Source organism: Gavia stellata, chromosome 9 (assembly GCF_030936135.1).
Source record: "Gavia stellata isolate bGavSte3 chromosome 9, bGavSte3.hap2, whole genome shotgun sequence".
Classification (NCBI taxonomy): Eukaryota; Metazoa; Chordata; class Aves; order Gaviiformes; family Gaviidae; genus Gavia; species Gavia stellata.
In genome coordinates, this window is record NC_082602.1 from 5,656,451 (window position 1) to 5,673,722 (window position 17,272).

At 39.3% G+C, this 17,272-nt stretch overlaps 2 protein-coding genes across 3 annotated transcripts in view; one reads left to right on the forward strand and one right to left on the reverse strand.

Moving 5' to 3' along the window:
- Positions 1–2,631, reverse strand: part of LRRTM3 (leucine rich repeat transmembrane neuronal 3) — an 87,821-nt gene extending 85,190 nt beyond the window's left edge. The window contains exon 1 of the mRNA XM_059820904.1: positions 1,051–2,631. Coding sequence (XP_059676887.1) covers positions 1,051–2,631 — 1,581 coding nt within the window. The remainder of the gene's footprint in view (positions 1–1,050) is intronic.
- Positions 1–17,272, forward strand: part of CTNNA3 (catenin alpha 3) — a 540,343-nt gene that overhangs the window by 240,977 nt on the left and 282,094 nt on the right. The window lies entirely within an intron of this gene.

A 17,272-nucleotide genomic window follows, 5' to 3' on the forward strand; every position in this document is an offset into this window, starting at 1 on the left:
AGCTCAGCCCAGCAAATAAAAAGAAATAGAAGAAAATGACAGATTTAATGATTTCCTCAGCTACATTAATGTCTTTTACAGTCTTGAAAAGAGAATTTCTAATGAGCACTGAAACAAATGTGTGCAGGAAGTGGTCTTGCTTTTGCTGCTGCACATTTGAGTTCCTCTAATTGCATCAATAAGGAATTTCTGCTCCTCGTTTAATGAATGCCTTTTGACTACTTTCTGAAAGGCAACTGGATGTAAGGGATAAACACTGGCACCTTTTGTATGAAGTCACATAAACAGGTTTCACTTAATAGTTATCAGCCCTAGAAGCACTGTATTATAATGCGGTACAGTAAATCCCATTGTACATTTTTATTTTAAAATTTTTATTAAGCCTAGATTTCCCTCTGCTCTGCTTTTGGTGTGATACCTCATGTCCTAAGACAGTGCTTTAACTCCCCACTGGCTTTTTGCTGTATCTTGTGTTGGGGAGAAATCAGGCATTCTTTCATAGCTGTTCCTGCACCATCTCTCTGCTCAGACAACTCAGAATTCGTATGATGCTACAGTACCTGGGTCTTTAGTTTGTTCTCGGTTCAAAAAGTGAGTTTCAGAGCAAGGGCTGGGGTTAGGCTGGGGTGGGGGGGAGTGGGGGGGAGGGAAGCTGACTTTGATTTTTATTTTATTTTTTAGTTATTTTTTTTCATTGCTGTAATTTTTCTCCCTAAACAGAGGCACAGTTGCTGCAGGTGCAGTGGGTTACTTATGAAAGAAGTTTTCTATTTAAAAACAAGAGAGACTTTAATGAAATCAGTAGAGAGTTTGTACAATAGGTATTGTATTAAACCAGAGCTCAGGCTTCACATTGATTGCGGTATTTAAATTTCAATGAGTTGATTATGTATGAGAGTAAAATGACCAGTATTATGAATGTACAAAAAAGTGACATGGAAGAGCTGTGCCAGAGAAGTGAGAAAAACGTTCCCTTTATAGTCCCTAGAGTTCAATAAAGCACCACTATTTCCCAGCTTTTAAAAGCTCTTTTATCACAATGGTTCATACCTCACATTCCCTGGAGCCTGATTTGTTATACGTGCAGGGTCCTGTTCCATTCAGCAGCATCTCACTGGTTTCAGTGTTGGTAGGTTTGTAATCTACATAAAATTCCTGTGTGCTTGGAGTCATTTGCTTCAGTGACTGTCTTTTCTTTTTCCTGTGCCTTCGCATGAGAGAGCGCTGCTGCAGCTGCTTCATACTGGCTGGGTAACGCTTCCATGACACATAGATTACCAGCAGGATCACAAGCACAGACAAGAAAAGGGCCACGCTGCCTGCTATGATTTTATGGAAGGAGATGTGTTCTGTGTCATGCTCAGGTTCGGAGCTCGATTCGGTGGCCCCAATAGTTGGGGGCAGAGGGGGCTTGCTGTCATGTTTAGGCCTGGTGAGTTTTGGTTTAAACGTTGGCTTTGGGAGAGCTCCTGCTAATTCAAACCTTTCCGTGGTACTTTTGCCACAAATGCTGTAGTTTTTCACTGCATCAATAACATTCACCCCTTGCAGCTCTTTGGGGCTGGCACAAATAATTGTATTTTCCCTCAGCCCTTTAAAACTTTTAAGCCAGTTTACCAGAGAGCAAATGTTTCTGCTGCATTCCCATATATTCCCGGCAAGGCTGATGTCATTGAGGGATATCCAAGAATCCAAAATTTCTTGACCAATAAATGTGAGTTTGTTTGAATCCAGGTTGAGGCGCTGTAAATTGGGCACACACTGAAAAACACTAGGTCCACTGAAAGCTTCTATTTCATTGCCAGATAAATCAAGTCTTTGTAATGAGCTCCAGGTCCAGGACATAGTTTGTCCTATCACACTGATTTTATTCCACTGTAAATAAAGGTTTTGAAGGCTGACTAGCCTTGGAAAAAGTGCCAGGTTGAGCTTAGAAAATTGGTTGTGCTCCAGATGAAGCTCTTTCAGTCTGATCATGCCTGCAAAGACATTCCTTGCTAAACTTCGGATGCGATTATAACCCAGGTCCAACAGTTCAAGGTTCCTACAGTCTTGAAATATTCGAACAGGGATGGTTCTCAAGGAATTGGACCGCAAATGTAAACTCAGCAGCTTCCTTAAGCCCCTGAACTGTTCAGATCCCAGAGACTGCAGCTGATTGTATGACAGATCCAAATTCCGGAGATTTGTCACAGGTCTGAAGGTATTATTAAGAAAATAGGAGATTCTGTTGGAACTCAAGATCAACTCTTTTAGTCTGCGTATTCCATTGAAAGCATTTTCGTCAATATTGCTGATGTGGTTATGGTCTAAATAGAGCCAGGTGAGTTGATTAAGACCTTTAAATTGATTGTATTTTAGTTTTTGGAGGCTGTTATATCGAAGGGACAAACCTAAACAACCAGCAGATATACTTGAGGGAATCTCCTGCAATTTCTGAGATTCACAATATACCATTTTGCCTTCACACCTACAGCCCTTAGGGCATCCTCGTTCAGCAGAAGAAAGCATTGTCAGTAATACAGTAGGGGCTATTACCAGAGCTACAGCTGATCCGCTCAGTAGCCTAATTACATTGAAACCTGGAAATAAAAACAACTTAGAAAAGTTATCCCCCCACACATCACTCATTTCTTTCAATCATGCTAAAATCTTTTATTTCAACAATCATTTAAAAATCCGTAGCTCGACTCGACTACTTTGCACATTGTTTCTTTACTCAGTTTTTTTAAAGAATGCCTTTACATAAATACTGAAAAACAGTTGGGCAAAAGGTGTAATCCCTAAGCAATTTAACTGTAATAACAAATCACATCAAGGTAAGTCTATGGAGTAATTAAAGCACAGGCTATGCAGTGGCTATGAACTATACATTAAAAAAATAACATGAAAAACATACCCATCCTTTGTGTTGTTCAAAGGTCGTCCTTAGGTCTTTTGTTTTTTGCTTAGTGTGCCACAAGCATGGCAGCCCCTGTCAGCTGCACTGTAGTGAGTCAGGGCTTGCTGACACCCAGGAAGAAAAATTGGACCCCTTGGGAGATGGACCGATTTTGGAACATTATTCTTTGCCAGCCATGCAGAACACTCCAAGAATAAATCAATCCCAACACAGCATTCGCAGCAAAATGTCAAATTCTTCCTAGGTAATAGGATCTTCATGGATATTACGTTTTTGCATCTTTATAGTTAGGAACCTGGCTTTTAAAATTTCTCTTTACAGGAAAGCATGTTAGATTCCTCCAAGCACCGTTTAGCTATCTGAATTCACACATCTGTATTCCATAGCACAGCAGTTCCCTTACTTAGTACCCGATCCGGCTAGAAGCTGCTTTGTAGCATAGAAGGTAGAATAAGCCCGTACAATGAACAAGCTCTGCTCACTTCTGCATACTGTCATTCTGAAAGCTCCGTCCGACTGTTGCTTTGGTTTCGGCGAATGCAGTCTTATGTAAAGCTGCCCCCAGCGGTGAAGAATATTATGGGCATGTGCAGAAATGTCTTCCTTTTATCTTGCAAATGAGTAAGCTCTGCTGGGAAAAGAGTGATTGTTCTGAGTGACTAATAGGAGCAGAATGGTCAGCTTCGATGTACATTAGTGAGGTGTGCAGAAATAGGCAAATCCTCTTAGTCTCTTTTGCTGTTTGTGAAAGCTGTTTTGCATCCTTCAACTTAATAGCTCAGCATGCGCTGCTAAGACTTTTGTCTGAAGGGCTAACATGACATTTGTAGGACATAGATACAAATTTTCGGTACGAAGGGGGTTTTTTTCTTACTGCATTAGACATGTGTTCACATTACCTTTTTGCAATAACTCACTATTTTTTGGTGAAGTATCAGCCCCCTTCAGTGTGTCTCTTATCAAGCATTTCGGTGAGGACACTATATTTTACAACATGAAAAATGTTTTGGAGCTGACATTTTGCCTTTTTGCTTTTTTCTTCTCTGTTAAAAGGCACAGTGCCAGGAGGTTGGAAGAGAGTATTGTGTTCATTTATTTCCCAACTTGCTGTCACTTTGTTCCACAACACTAACACTTCAAGCACAGGCTTCCGTAACCCATACAATATAGGGACTAAGCAGCTTGGTGTAGCACCTTAATCAGGTGGATTGTTTTTACTGTAACTTATGACAGGGGCAGGATTTTATGTGAAGGTACAATATGCAGAGTTCTTTTAGATGTGTGATTCTGGGCAGTCATTATATATCACGTAAAGAGCCTTTTTCTGTTTCCTTACTTTTCCTTTCTTTCCTGTGTGCTGTAGAGACAGGACACATCCTCTTATCTGGGCAAAGCAAAGGTAAGATGGCATTGCAGCAAATGCACCACCCTGGCAGTCTTCCTTCACCAAGAAATATGTGATCAGAGATGATGGTGGGGAAGTGTAAAATCATGGCTTTTTTTTGTGCAAGAATAGGCTAGAGCCTGAAGAGAAGTGTGCCGCTCGTTAAAAGAGGAGTACAGGTTACAGTCCCTCAAATGCAACCAGACAGCTCTGAGAACTGCATTTCCTTTCTGAGGCAGAATCCTTACCCCTTGGAATAATGTGGTTTGACTTTTCCCTTATTATTCACTGCTGTGAGCACAGAAGAACTTAAAAATGAGGTGAAACCTGAAGTTTTCCATGCATTAGAATGCCAACATTGCCTAGTACTTAGTCTGTGAATGACTTCAGGCTTAGAGTAATCCCACTAGTATTAATGCACCTATCTATAGTGCCTAAATTAGGAGCACAGTTGCCCCTGGTTAACAACTGCGAACATGTTTCATATCAGGAGTCAGAAATACATACCTGCATCAAGGTACATCCTGTGAAAATTCTCCCCTTTGGGTCAGATTTGTGGAGAAGGAAAGGGTTAATTCCTCCATTAATCTCTGCCACTGTCACCATCTCCCATTCTCTACTACAGCTTGTTTCTGGCTCTTAAAGCTGATCCGTAGGGTTTGAGGAGCCAGCGACAAACTGCAGACCGCACTGGGAACTGTGATAGTCTGGGGAGCTGTTCTGCTGACACAAGTGTCACGTGCCAGTCCTGGTGTGCCTGTTGTAGGTTTTCTATCACTGCCTTGGGGGCTCTCTATACTTGATGGAATAGGATTGGCAGCTCCAGAAGACAATTCAGACCTTTGGTAACCCAATTTGCCTCTTGGAACTGCTGCTCTTCCTCTGTTGACAGTAGAGGATGCCTGTGACAAGTAAGCTCTTTATTGAAATGGCTCAGTTAGGTTCCTAAACTTAGATGGCATGAAATTAGGTGTAAATCTTCACCTGGTTCAAACACAGCATGTAAAGCTTCAGATAACATACCAATTCTTTCTCCTGAAGAGTTGGTGCTACTTAGTATACCAGCTCAGTCTGAGCCTTCTCCCCAAACTTTGCCTATTCTCTGGCTCGTCCTCTTTTGTCTTCTCTCCTTGCTCCACCTTCATTGTGGAGTTAACAAGTAACTTCTCTGCCACCATGAGTCAGCAGAGCTTCAGTAGCTTTTCCAGGGTTCTAATAATTGCCAATATACTGGACAAATAAGAGAGAACAGCCACTCTTTCACCATGAGTTATTTTCATTTTTCTGAAAGGGGTGAGACATCAAGAGACCAACAGAGAGAGTATCAAATCTATGTTAATGGATTGCCAAATTCAATTTTCTTTACTGAGATGCTTTTTGAATTACACAAGCAGGAAAAGTGCCAATGTCTGATAAACAGTTTTTAAAAATTACATTTCTATATCTTCATACAGCTGAATGGGTTCTTTTCAAATTGTGGAAATAAAGCTGCTCCCAGTATGAAACATTTCATACAAAATTTCAGACCAGTCTGGCCATATTATAAACTACGAAAAATAGAGAATTAAGTTAAAGCTGCATTTTAGATAGGAAGATACCTTTTGTGAGTGGTTTAAGCTTTGCCTTGTATCTTATATCTTGACACCTTATATATCTGTGCAACCCCGTTGCATTACCATTTAACTCTTGTAAGCAGGAAAAAAGAACTCAAGACCAAACTGGTTAACTTCTTTTACAGATAAGCTAGTTTTCATTAGAACTAATACTGCAACTCTTGAGTGCCTGAAATCCAGGAGTTTGTTGAAGGCTTGGTATGAATTTAACTTGTACTCCATGGGAGTTTGTGTGTATTCATTCTGCAGGATAGCTGCTGTAGTCACAGGGCATTTTAAGTTCACCTCTGCACCATTGCTAGGCAGCCCTGCCTCCTGTCCTGGAACAGCAGTTCCCAGTCAGGAACAGGAGGTAAAAACTGCAAGTAACAGAAGTTTCAAGGACTTCACACTGACTCAATATTAGTGCTCGGAAACAATGTTATTCCTTCTCTTCTGCCTATGAAGACAGCATTTTCTGCAATTCTGCAAAGACAGATTCTCTTAAGAGAACTATTTCATTTATTTGCATACTCTGGCACACAGTCTGTGATTTGGGGTTTCAGCCTTAGACGTAAATTGAGATGCCACAGAACCTGGGAAGCTTATTAGTTTTGGATTGTATGTCTCCATGATCACTCTGATCTGTTTTTCTGGGCTTCTTCTGACGGGGAAGATGACGTATATCAGAAAATACATTGACAAATGTGTTGCTAACTATGTCTTAACATTCATACAGGTGAAAAGTGATGTGTTGGGCAGAGCCTGTGTTGAACACATAGTTTTCTTCACGACAGGCAAATTAAATTCAAAGCTGTTTGGAAATGATGCACTATCTCAAGGTAGTGATGGCCCAGATTTTCCTCTTGGTACTAAACTTTCAATAGGTTTTCTGCCTGGAATTTGTTCTAGATAGGTTTCACTACTATCTCATTTTGGAATAATTTGCTTTAATTTAATTTCATGCTTGGTTTTGCTTATGTAGTTAACTGGCAGTGGTCTCTGCACCTAGCTGCAACTTCCCTGTGGAAAGCTTAACATGAACTGCGGGCAGAATAGTAAAGGGTGAATCAAAAGATGACATTCGCTGTGAAAGCCTGTTCCTCCACAGAGCTGGTTTGGAATTGAAACATTTTGCAGAGGAAAGGGGAAATGTGGCAAATCTTGCATTTTTCAGGATTATGAAAAGGCACCTGTAATGACCAAGCACATCTGTTGGCTAAGTACATTTGAAAAGGAGGGATGACAGAATTATCTGGCTCCAGTAGAATGGGGATGAGGGGTGCAGGGAAGAGACGTATACTTCCCAAAGCATAAGGAACCAACAGTTATCAGGTGCTGGTGGGATTCCATGTAAATCAGCAGTCAAAAGCTTTCCTCTGTTCTGTCGCTTGCTTCTCATCAGTCTCCCTCAGGACATGTCATGCTTACTTTTTAAAAATGCTGTTCTTGTTTAATGATGTTGTTACAAAAAAAGAAATAATTTTTTAAAAAGTTTCCATTTCTGTTACTCCCATAAGAAATCCATTCAGAAAAGTAGTATGATCCTTTCTAGCTGCAATGCGTTATGTTCTTAATGCACGAACTTCAGAATTTAGACTTCTGGATACAGCATTTTTCTGTTCACAGATAGAGGTCCTAGGTCTAGGAGTGCCTTTATGTGTGTAACCACATGTCCCTTTGGGGAACCGTAGTTAACATGTGCTGTGCTGTGTTCTTTTTGGGTTTATGAATTGACGATGTATGTCTTCCCTTCATTTTATTTTGCTATAAAGAAACTAGGAGTCAGCTGGGTTAGCAATAGTATCTTGTTGTAAGTGGTACTGTAGTGTGCTATCACTGTATTATTAAGAGTAGATAAATCTAATAAAATGTGTTTGCAGTTTTTGAGCCAGTGATTAAATGAACCTCTTGTTCCATGAGGATCAGATTAGAGCTGGGGGAGTATAACTCCCAGTGTAAATATCAGAGTGTGGGAAGAGAGAGGGAAACTCAGGATGCAGGGTTTGCCAAAGGCGCACATAAGGAAAGGGAAGTGTGGGAAAGCCAGGTTCAAAGAACATGCAGGCAAGGGAAATGGAGGCAACAGAAAATGCTCTGAAGAAACAGGGAAAGAGGACTGAGAGTAGGGAGGGTCTTATCCCAGCAGTTTGTCAGTACTGACCTAAAGGACCATGGTGGTAAGTGGTAGATGGAGGAGGTGGATAAATGAAAATATCCCCTTGCTCTCCTGCTAGGAACACTTAGCTTTGCAAGGCCTCTCCTGGCCTCTGTGAGGCTGGAAGGATCCCATGTTATAAATTCTGTGATAAGCTGAAGGAACATCTGAAGCTGAATAGGAGCCATGCCCTCTTTCTAGAGGTCAGTAACGTCGGTAGCATCTGATTGCTTGTAGAGGACAGCAGGGACACATCTGTCAGTTTGTGTATACCCAGAGGAACTCCTTAGTGCCGTGGTTCACAGGGCAACACAGGCTATCGCTTTCCTCATGCACAGTTACACGCTGTTGAATAATGAAGCTTTTCCAGCTGTACGGTTTTGTTTAAATCTGTGCGTTGTGGATAGGTCACAAGGGCCTCCAAGCTGTCCCAGGGTAGATAATGCTGCATGCAAGCCTACAACCTTTGTTCATGGCATCCAGTGGCTAGATTTTCTAGATCCTATCATAACTCCTGTATCCTTAATGAGGCATTGGACTCTCAACTGTTCCCCAATTGGCTTTTTGTCCTATGATTTTAAAGCTGTTTGAAGGTAAGCAGCCTTCTCTGCTTCAGTCTCATCCTCTGGAGACACGACTACATGAGATGCAAAGCTATCATTTTACTTGCTCTCTGAAATTGGTAGGTGCCGCTTCTGTTTCAGTGGATTTAGTGTTGATTCATTCAGGCTTGTCCTCCAGCATCTTGGTGAAAGGGGAGTATTAGTAAAAGCAGCAGAAGGCAAATGATCATCACTGAAGGAAAAATAATTAATTACATCTTACACATAGTGCTAGCTTCAACCTGCAGAGCATGAATGATAGATGCCATAAGTACCCTGGAGATGTGTAGGTGCAAAATGAAAGGCAGTCTTAGTGGCCTCTGCTTGTGATTCTGCCTGTAGTCTCTGTGAAGATGCCAGGGAGGTTAGATTAGAATAAACCCAGGCTTGTTGCAAATGCCTCACACTCTTCTATGGGCCAGCATGCCATTGCTGGAAGAGTGCCTACTGTCTTATTGTCCAGGCAGCACGTATGGGGTTTATGTAGCCTAAAGTATTCAGAAACCCTTAGGTGTCACCATGAAGTATGCTTGCCTATGAAGTATGATTTGTTCCCCTAGAGGTATCTGACTTCTACCTTGCTATAAGAATTTTGCATATGCATCAGTGGCAGACTATGGTAGGTGGCAAAGGTAATGAGCTTACTTTCTGGGCAGCCAGATGGACATGGAGATCTAGAAAAGTTTTGTTCACAGAGAACTCTGTAATGGCTGGGACATCAGGCTGGAGGCATTGTGTAACTGAATTCAAGCAGAGCTGCAGCCTGGTCCCAGCAATGTGACATCCCTGGAGCAGGTCTGTGCTGCCATGTGAAGAATCAGAGGGGACGGGGAGCAGCTGGTTCCAGAATATGTGCCTGTGTGGCCCTTGAGGCTCTGTTTGATATCACAGGCTGCTCCAAGCTCTCTTCGGCTGAAGAGCACATGACTTGCCAATGATGGTCATGGTTGATAAGCAGCAAAAGGAAGGAGTGTAGGTCTTTGGTGTCTCAATAAGGAGACAACCATGGGGCCATTCAGGATATTGGAATGTCTGGCTCTGTCTGGTGGTGTACCTAGAACTAGTGTGATGAGCAATTTAACTATGGGTTGGTGGAGCATATGCATGCACAGAAATAGTTTTTCTTCTTTGCAGAATGAATTGGAAAACTGGAGGCATCCTCTGATGAAGTTTTCCTTTAAATGGTTACGTCGCAACAGAAGATTTATACAAATAAGTGTTTTCTGACACAAAGACACTTTCTTGGGGGAAAATAAATAATCCTGTCAGTGTCTAGTTCGGGCCAGAGGGAAAGGAGGGAGCTCTGAGCATGTCCTGTCTTATCGGTAAGAACAGGAATGGTAACATTTGACTAAGGACTAATGAGGTGGTGGTAGTGTCAGTAATATGGCCATTTTGACAGTGTTTTATTTTCCACCAAACCCTAGACCTTTTCAGTCTTCAATGTTGATGTGTAGTTAGAAACCTCAGGGCTAGCCTTTCCTCCTCAGCTATTCCCTCTACCTTCATGCCTTTGCCTATAGCTTCTCCTTCTTAACTCCAACCCTATGTATACTTCTCTGAGGAATGAATGTTTGTCAGGTGCTCAGCACAGAGCATATATATACACTGCATTTTCACAAATGTTCTTAGGAATTTCAGACATGTTCCCTATGACGCATTTAACTAGTTCCTCCTTGGCTCTCCAAATGAAACTGCCTTGCTATCTCACTATATGCTGAAGTTGAAGAGTTAGTTATTCTGTCAGGTCAGTGTAAGAATATCTGCTGAATATTACCTTTAATTTTCCATATAAAAATTGTGGTAGGTGGCTAACATTTTTCAGCTAGTTGAAACGAAAGATATGTATACATAGCATTTCTTAGGATCAGACCTAGATTAGTAGCTAAGACTATTCTTGTAGGTAGAGCTACTTCCTAGTCTTACTGCTCTTCAGTGTAAACAGGCATACAGGTGTAAGCAATTAGAGTGCAGAATACCTTGATTTCATTTGACCTGTTGAAATATTCTAAAATAATTTCCAGTTTCTCCTTTCACTTGCTTATGCTTGAAAACCTCTACAGAGAAAAAAAACATCGTGGCTTACCTCTATTAGAACTCACGCTTGGACTGAAGTGTGGTATTCTGAGATTGTGATTTCAAATCCAAAGACAGAGTGATGTGTTACTATACAGCATTAGTAACATTTTGAAGAGAAAACTAAACATGACAGTTGAGCAGATTTGCAACTGAAAGAGCAAAACATGAACAAAGTTAAGAAGCATATAATTATGTTCATTCACACTGTGACTAGCATAAAAATGATTTATTCCAAATGGTTACAGTTGCATGCTTAGTCACTTCCTTCCCTGGCTTCAGCCTAATTCTGTTTTCTGGCATTTTCCTGCAAAAAAATGTTTGTTCTCTTTTTCATCAAAAGTTTCAGATTTTTGTAGCTTTTAATAATTCAATCAAGTCTTTTTCAATTAAGCAAGCTACAGCAGTTTTTAGATTTTCCAGCTTTGGTAGCTGGTGTTCCTGAGAAAGCTCAGAATCTTAATTATACTGACAGTCTTGGTTAGTTAACCAGCCTGTAATCTGCTTCTACTTAGTCACAGAGGTCTCTCGTCTGTGCCCAGTAATGATGGACTAGAACTTTCTGGTTTAAAAAAAAATAAATACAAAAGGTGAATTGTTGCAGGTATGTCTTGACTATTCCATTCTGTATTGCCATGCTTCTTATTCTTTTCCCATTGGTGTGTCTGGCAAACAGAGCTCTGAAGAAACCATATGTGATTTAAATGACTTATTAGCTCATCTTTTCAGGCCATGCCTACCCAAGAAAATTGTCTTAAATTAAATGTGATTAAATAAAAAAAAAACATAAAACCAAACCCCAGCATATTTAACTGATTTACAAAAGTGCAACAGACTCCCATATAATTGATTTCAAAACAAAAATCTTGGTTACTGCAGTTTTATTTTGGTTTCTGTGACAGTATACTCTACTGTTTATTAAAACTACGTGTCTTTTCTCCAGGAGACAGGGCAGCAAACAAATGACAAAACCAACTCAAAGGGACTCAAATATTAACGTGGCGTTTGCCTGCTGCGTCACAGTGTAAAACAACAAATATCTGCAAAATATTAATTTCTGATTGACCAAAATGTGCTGCGGGCCCGGGGGGGAAGAGAGGAAGCCGAAATGAAGAGAAGAATTAGAGTTTCCACCCTTTCTTCTCTCTCTTGGAATAATAGTGGGATAGGCATGTTGTAGTTTTTGCATTGTGTAAATCCTTCTATCCAGTATTCTGTATCTCCTAAGTGGGTAAGAAGCTTAAAACCACCTTTCTCTCTTACAGGTTAGTTGCATACAGAAAAGGTTAGAAAGCAAGAAATGCTTCCATTTGATAATCAAGTAGACACTGGTCAACCCACATAGTGGAGACACAGGAGAGCTGAACCTGAGTGAGTCAAAGGCTCCATTTCTACGTCCCTAAATGGTAACAGGAATTGGGAGAAAACAGTAAGGACTTATAAACATGCACTCTGTTTCAAAACCAAACATTTTGCCTCCAGACACATGGGAAGCAGGCGCATCTCCATCCACTTGTTCTTGCAAAGTACCTCTTTTGTCATAGATATAAGACAGAAAAATCTTCTGTCTATCTAATAGGGAAATCATGTGGCCTGCTGATTTGATCTTACAGCATATGTGTCATCATTTATTTGTCATTTGGACGAATTGACTGAATTGAAATCCAGAGCATGAATAGACACGTACCAATATAATTAACGCAACAAAAATTCTTCCTGTGGGGATTTCTCCTGCTGTGTGTTGAGCAGTTACCCATGTTCCTTTGTAAGACTGTAAGCTCCTAGGAAAGGAATGTACTTTATTCTATCAATGTAAGACTAAAAAGGACCCTAATCTTAAGATAATTATGTACAAATCTAATACACAGGACAATTATAAATAGGATGATGTCAAAATGTTGTTTAGTTTGAAATTCATAGGAAAAGTAGAAAAGAAGAACTTTTCAGGGGAAGCTAAATACACCTTTGATTTTTTTATTTCATCAGTATGCATCATTTCAGCTGTATAGTTTAGTTTTTACTATGATAATTGTACCCCACAATACAATCTCTGTGGGATTCCTTCTAAGGTGATGTGCCTTGGTGCTGTTTGCATGCATTAAGAACTCACATAGGGTAGTAAAAGCTAAGACATAAAATTCTCATGTTGCAGTGTAAAAGCCAGAAAGTAACTAATGGGTGTTAGGAAAAGAAAAAAAAAAAGGTACTATATGGCTATGTTACTGAATAAGAGCTGTCTCCTCTGAAGATCTTTGCAGTTCCCTTTAAAATACTAGTATGTGCCACTCTGAGACAGAAAGTTGGAAGAGATCCAGCGCTCTTATCTGACATAGCAATTTCAATGTTCTCTCTCTGTGATTTAAAGTCAAGTTGAAATATGCTGTTAGGATAGAGATATCTGTAAATGGATAAAAGTCTTGGAGTTGTATCAGAACACCACTGTATGAGAGAATCTCCAAAAAGAAAACTAGAAACGTCCTTGAATATATTTGCTCCTTAAATAAATACCATGGTATTTGGAATTCTGTATCAGACAGTTGCTGATCAAAAGATTAACATTTTAAAGAAGCTCATAATTCATATGTTCACATAAAGACCAGGGTTTAACATTCCACCCTTTCGTACATGCAGAAACATGAGAGGAACACAGGGCGAATATGCCAGGCTCTGTAACAGTTGAACTGCAAGACTTGATTTTGCAAAGCTCCTTAATTTTGGTAAGACAAAGTTTTATCCAAAGCCAGATTTAGAAGAGGTTTCCAGTAACAGTTACTACTCTGGTTATTTGTGCACAAAATCCAAATCCGCTTGTGATGGTTATTGTACCTTTAGTGAGAACTGTAGAAGCCTACTTCTGTCATTACCCATTACTGACGCGGTGGGAATTAGCATACTACTTATAAACTTCCAACTTGGATCTTCTACTTAAAAAAGGTTGTTGTAAATTAAATCAGGGACACTGAGAGAGAATTCCTACTCTTTGTAGCGCAGTTTTTACAATCAAATGTCTTAACTGATGACAGTATTAATTACCACATACTGAACGTGATTCACAGTGAGAGAGGATTGTCCATTGGTATATTTTTTTCTCTCTCTTTTTGAATATTTAATTCTATATCATATCATGAACTAATACGACAAGTTGCATCCAAAAGATTAAGGGGGGGAGTTGCTGATCCTTTTAAGTCTGGCAAAATTAGCCTCTTAAATGTTCAGCATAGAATTTAATAGATATTCTAGTGACCTTTCTTCTGTTGCTGTTCTTTTTCACAGCTACTGGAATTACTTGATGGCTATCTTTGTCCTTTTATTTTAAAGTGTTTATCCAGTACATTTGTATTCTTTGCTTACACTGCCACTTACCTGGTATTTTTTACCTTGGGCCACTTGGAGCAAAAATGTATGAAATCCTGTATGTCCCACTGTGCCTGGAATATATTTCAAAAAAGTGTAAATGCTTTCAGTGCTTTACAAGTTTGCAGCCTGTGCTACCCTTTGCTAGTATTTGTCTTCTGCTTTCTGCACAATTTGCTTGGTACCATATGCTACTTCCTTGTCAGAGGCTGGCTGGAAGTGTCATGTGTGTCAGTAGCAGCTTATTTTACTTACCACAGTTTAATGCAAAAGCAGTCAGCAGCAGCAAAGGAATCTGCTTTGTTTCAGTTCCCATTCTTTCCATTGTTGCCATTCAAGAAAGGTAGAAACCACATATGAAACCATTTATGAAATCATTAGGGAGTTTCTCATGTTCTCAAACTAAAAAGAATTAAAAATTATGGAGAGTTTTACTCATCATTACATAGAGTGATACACTATTTAAACACTTCCCAGGAGTGCTAGTGAATAGGCACATCAGTGAGTCAGATATGAATGTGTATGTCAGAACAACAGTAACCTTCAGCACATATTTTGGATATGTCTGTCAGAGGTCATTATTAGGAACTAATCACTGAGTTTTATGATTTAACATAACAGTTACTGTGGGAGTATGTTTTGCTGATTTCTGTTCCCTATGGAATTAATGTCTCTATTTGCCTCTTAATTTATACTCTACATGATCGGAACAAGGGTCAGAGGTAAATATTTTATATAGAGTCACTGTTTGGATAGTTTTACTCCTGATATTCAAGGTGATTCATCTATCATATTTTATAATAAGATTCCCTTTACTCATTTTAAATTTAAGCATTAATAGCTCTTATAGAACTTGTGTGTATGTGTTAGACATGTTTGTGTGTGCTGTAGGTGATGTTTTCAGAAGATTGATAAAATCCAAAATGGAAATACTCTGTTGTCTTGGAGTCTAAGACAATCTGTAGGAGTTGTTGCTGGGTTTGAAACAAAACGAATGAATGGGAACTCACTATAAAGTGCTGCTGCCTCTCCTGAGTTTTGTCATTACCTTTATTTAGTGAAATAGGTTTTGTCATTCAGCAGTCAACTGTACTGGCCTGCCATTGTGTTTACTTCCCCAAGAAAAGGAATTATTCCATATGAAGAAAAACCGGTATGAATCTGTCTGTTAAATGGAGCCTACCTTCATAAGTCAAGGGCCATGTAAACACCATAGAGTTAAAATTTGCTTGGCTCTAGTTACCACAAGAGAGATATAGCATTTAGTCTAAACATAGTGGCATGAAAAATGCTCTTCTGTTATAAGTAGCTGTCCCTCATACTATTAAACGTCTTCATTTAGGGTTAGGGAGCTATGCTGTAACATTGTGTCTTCAATTTGCATCTTAATTAACTTTGAACTGAAGAAGATAACTTATTTGACATTCTAAAGGGGAGCTTTTGTGTCCAGTTATTCAGGATTAGTATTCCACGGGGAAGGAGGCTGAGATAATGAGATTCTCGCCACCTTGTGAAAAGTCCCTCAGGTACTGGTTAAAAGTCTTGTTTGCAAGGTTCATTTCTGCTAAGTAGTATGAGAACATAGGATGTCATGTTTCACTGTTCTCAGCTCCTTCTTAGGTCTACAATCGAAGGTTAGTTTAAGTCATGCATATTCATCCACATTGCACTGAAGTGAGTAGTTTCTGTGAGTGTGTGTGTATCCAAGTGCACTGATACCAGTTTGTAAGGTATCAGCCTTCAGGTTCATCACAGCTTGGTGACAGTGGTGGTGTTCTGTGATTTGAGGAGTTTTCTTCCTCCCTGCTACTCTCTTTAATCCATATATAAATCTAAGTTGAATCACTTTCTAATGCACAAAGAAGTAAAGAAACATCCGTTTGATATTTATATCTAGGAATTTTGCTATAGCAGACAAGGGATGTGTTTTGATTTTCCTGAAGCCTGTTGCAAAATGCTATTGCTCTGGAAAACGATTACAAAGGAAATGCGATAATCCTTTTATCAAGATACTTGTCATTCCCGTTTAATCATAGCTGAAACAATAACGAATGCTTCTGAAGACAGTCAGTCTATCTGTGCTCACAGCATTTCTTCAATTGATTCAAACACTGTATAGTTAAACAGTTTTGTGAGACTTTCAAGTAAATTTCACTGCTATTCCTGAGCTGTTCAAAGGTGCAAAGCTCCTATGCACACAGCTGGAAAGGAACTGAAGTTATTGTAGAAACACACTTCATGGTTCAAAAAATTAACATAGAGTTTTTCAAGATAATATAACATTCATGAAAATTCAGTGCACTTTGCTCTGTAATGCATTTCCTGTGACTCAGGCATCTTGTTTCAGTTGAGCCAAATAGGGATTATGACATAAAACAAAGCAATGCATTATATTAACTGCCATATTTAATGGCTTTATCTCAGTCTATCATATATAATTATTCTTGACAGTTCAATAGGATACTTAATAAGAAATTCAGAAGAGGTTGTTAAGGAAATTTCTATTTTTAATGTCTAATTTTTAACCTGTTGAGTTTAACAGGTCAGAATTTAAAAAAAGAGAAGAAGTATTATCATGAACTCCGGATTGCTAAAAAGGCTGTGCTTAGGCATTCTTGCAGTCTCTTCGGGATCCATTTCTTGTTCAGGAAATGCAAGTGGAAATAAAAATATGCTTGAACCTCAGCAAGTAAATACAGCAGCTAGATAAAAAAGTATCAGTTTTATTAATTGATTCAAACCTTTTCTAACCATGAGAAACTTTGCTATTCTCATTTTGTCCATTAAAAACAAACAAACAAAACCACCTGATTTCCTAGTTGGCTGCTGACCATGCAGGTTTCCATCTCATGAGGTGAAGGTATGTTTTCGACTTCCGTTCCGTAAGGCAGTATCTTATTTTGCTGTCCAGATGGTCACTGTTGTATGTCAGCCTACCTTACAGTTACCGCCTTTAAACTGGGAACAGCTTCTCTAGTTCTGTAATAGAGTTGTGGGGTTTTTTTCCTCTCTCTCTCTGGACAGGCAATACATTTTACTAATTTAAAATTATGAGAATTTCTCTGCATATGTAATTCTTTCTCTCAAAATCCTGAAATCTCTCCTCTCTGAAGTCTTGCAAATCCTTATTATAATTAAGGGTAACATACTTAATAAGTAACTATAACCCTGTGTTTCCAGTCCTTATATTTTTAGCTTTGTAAA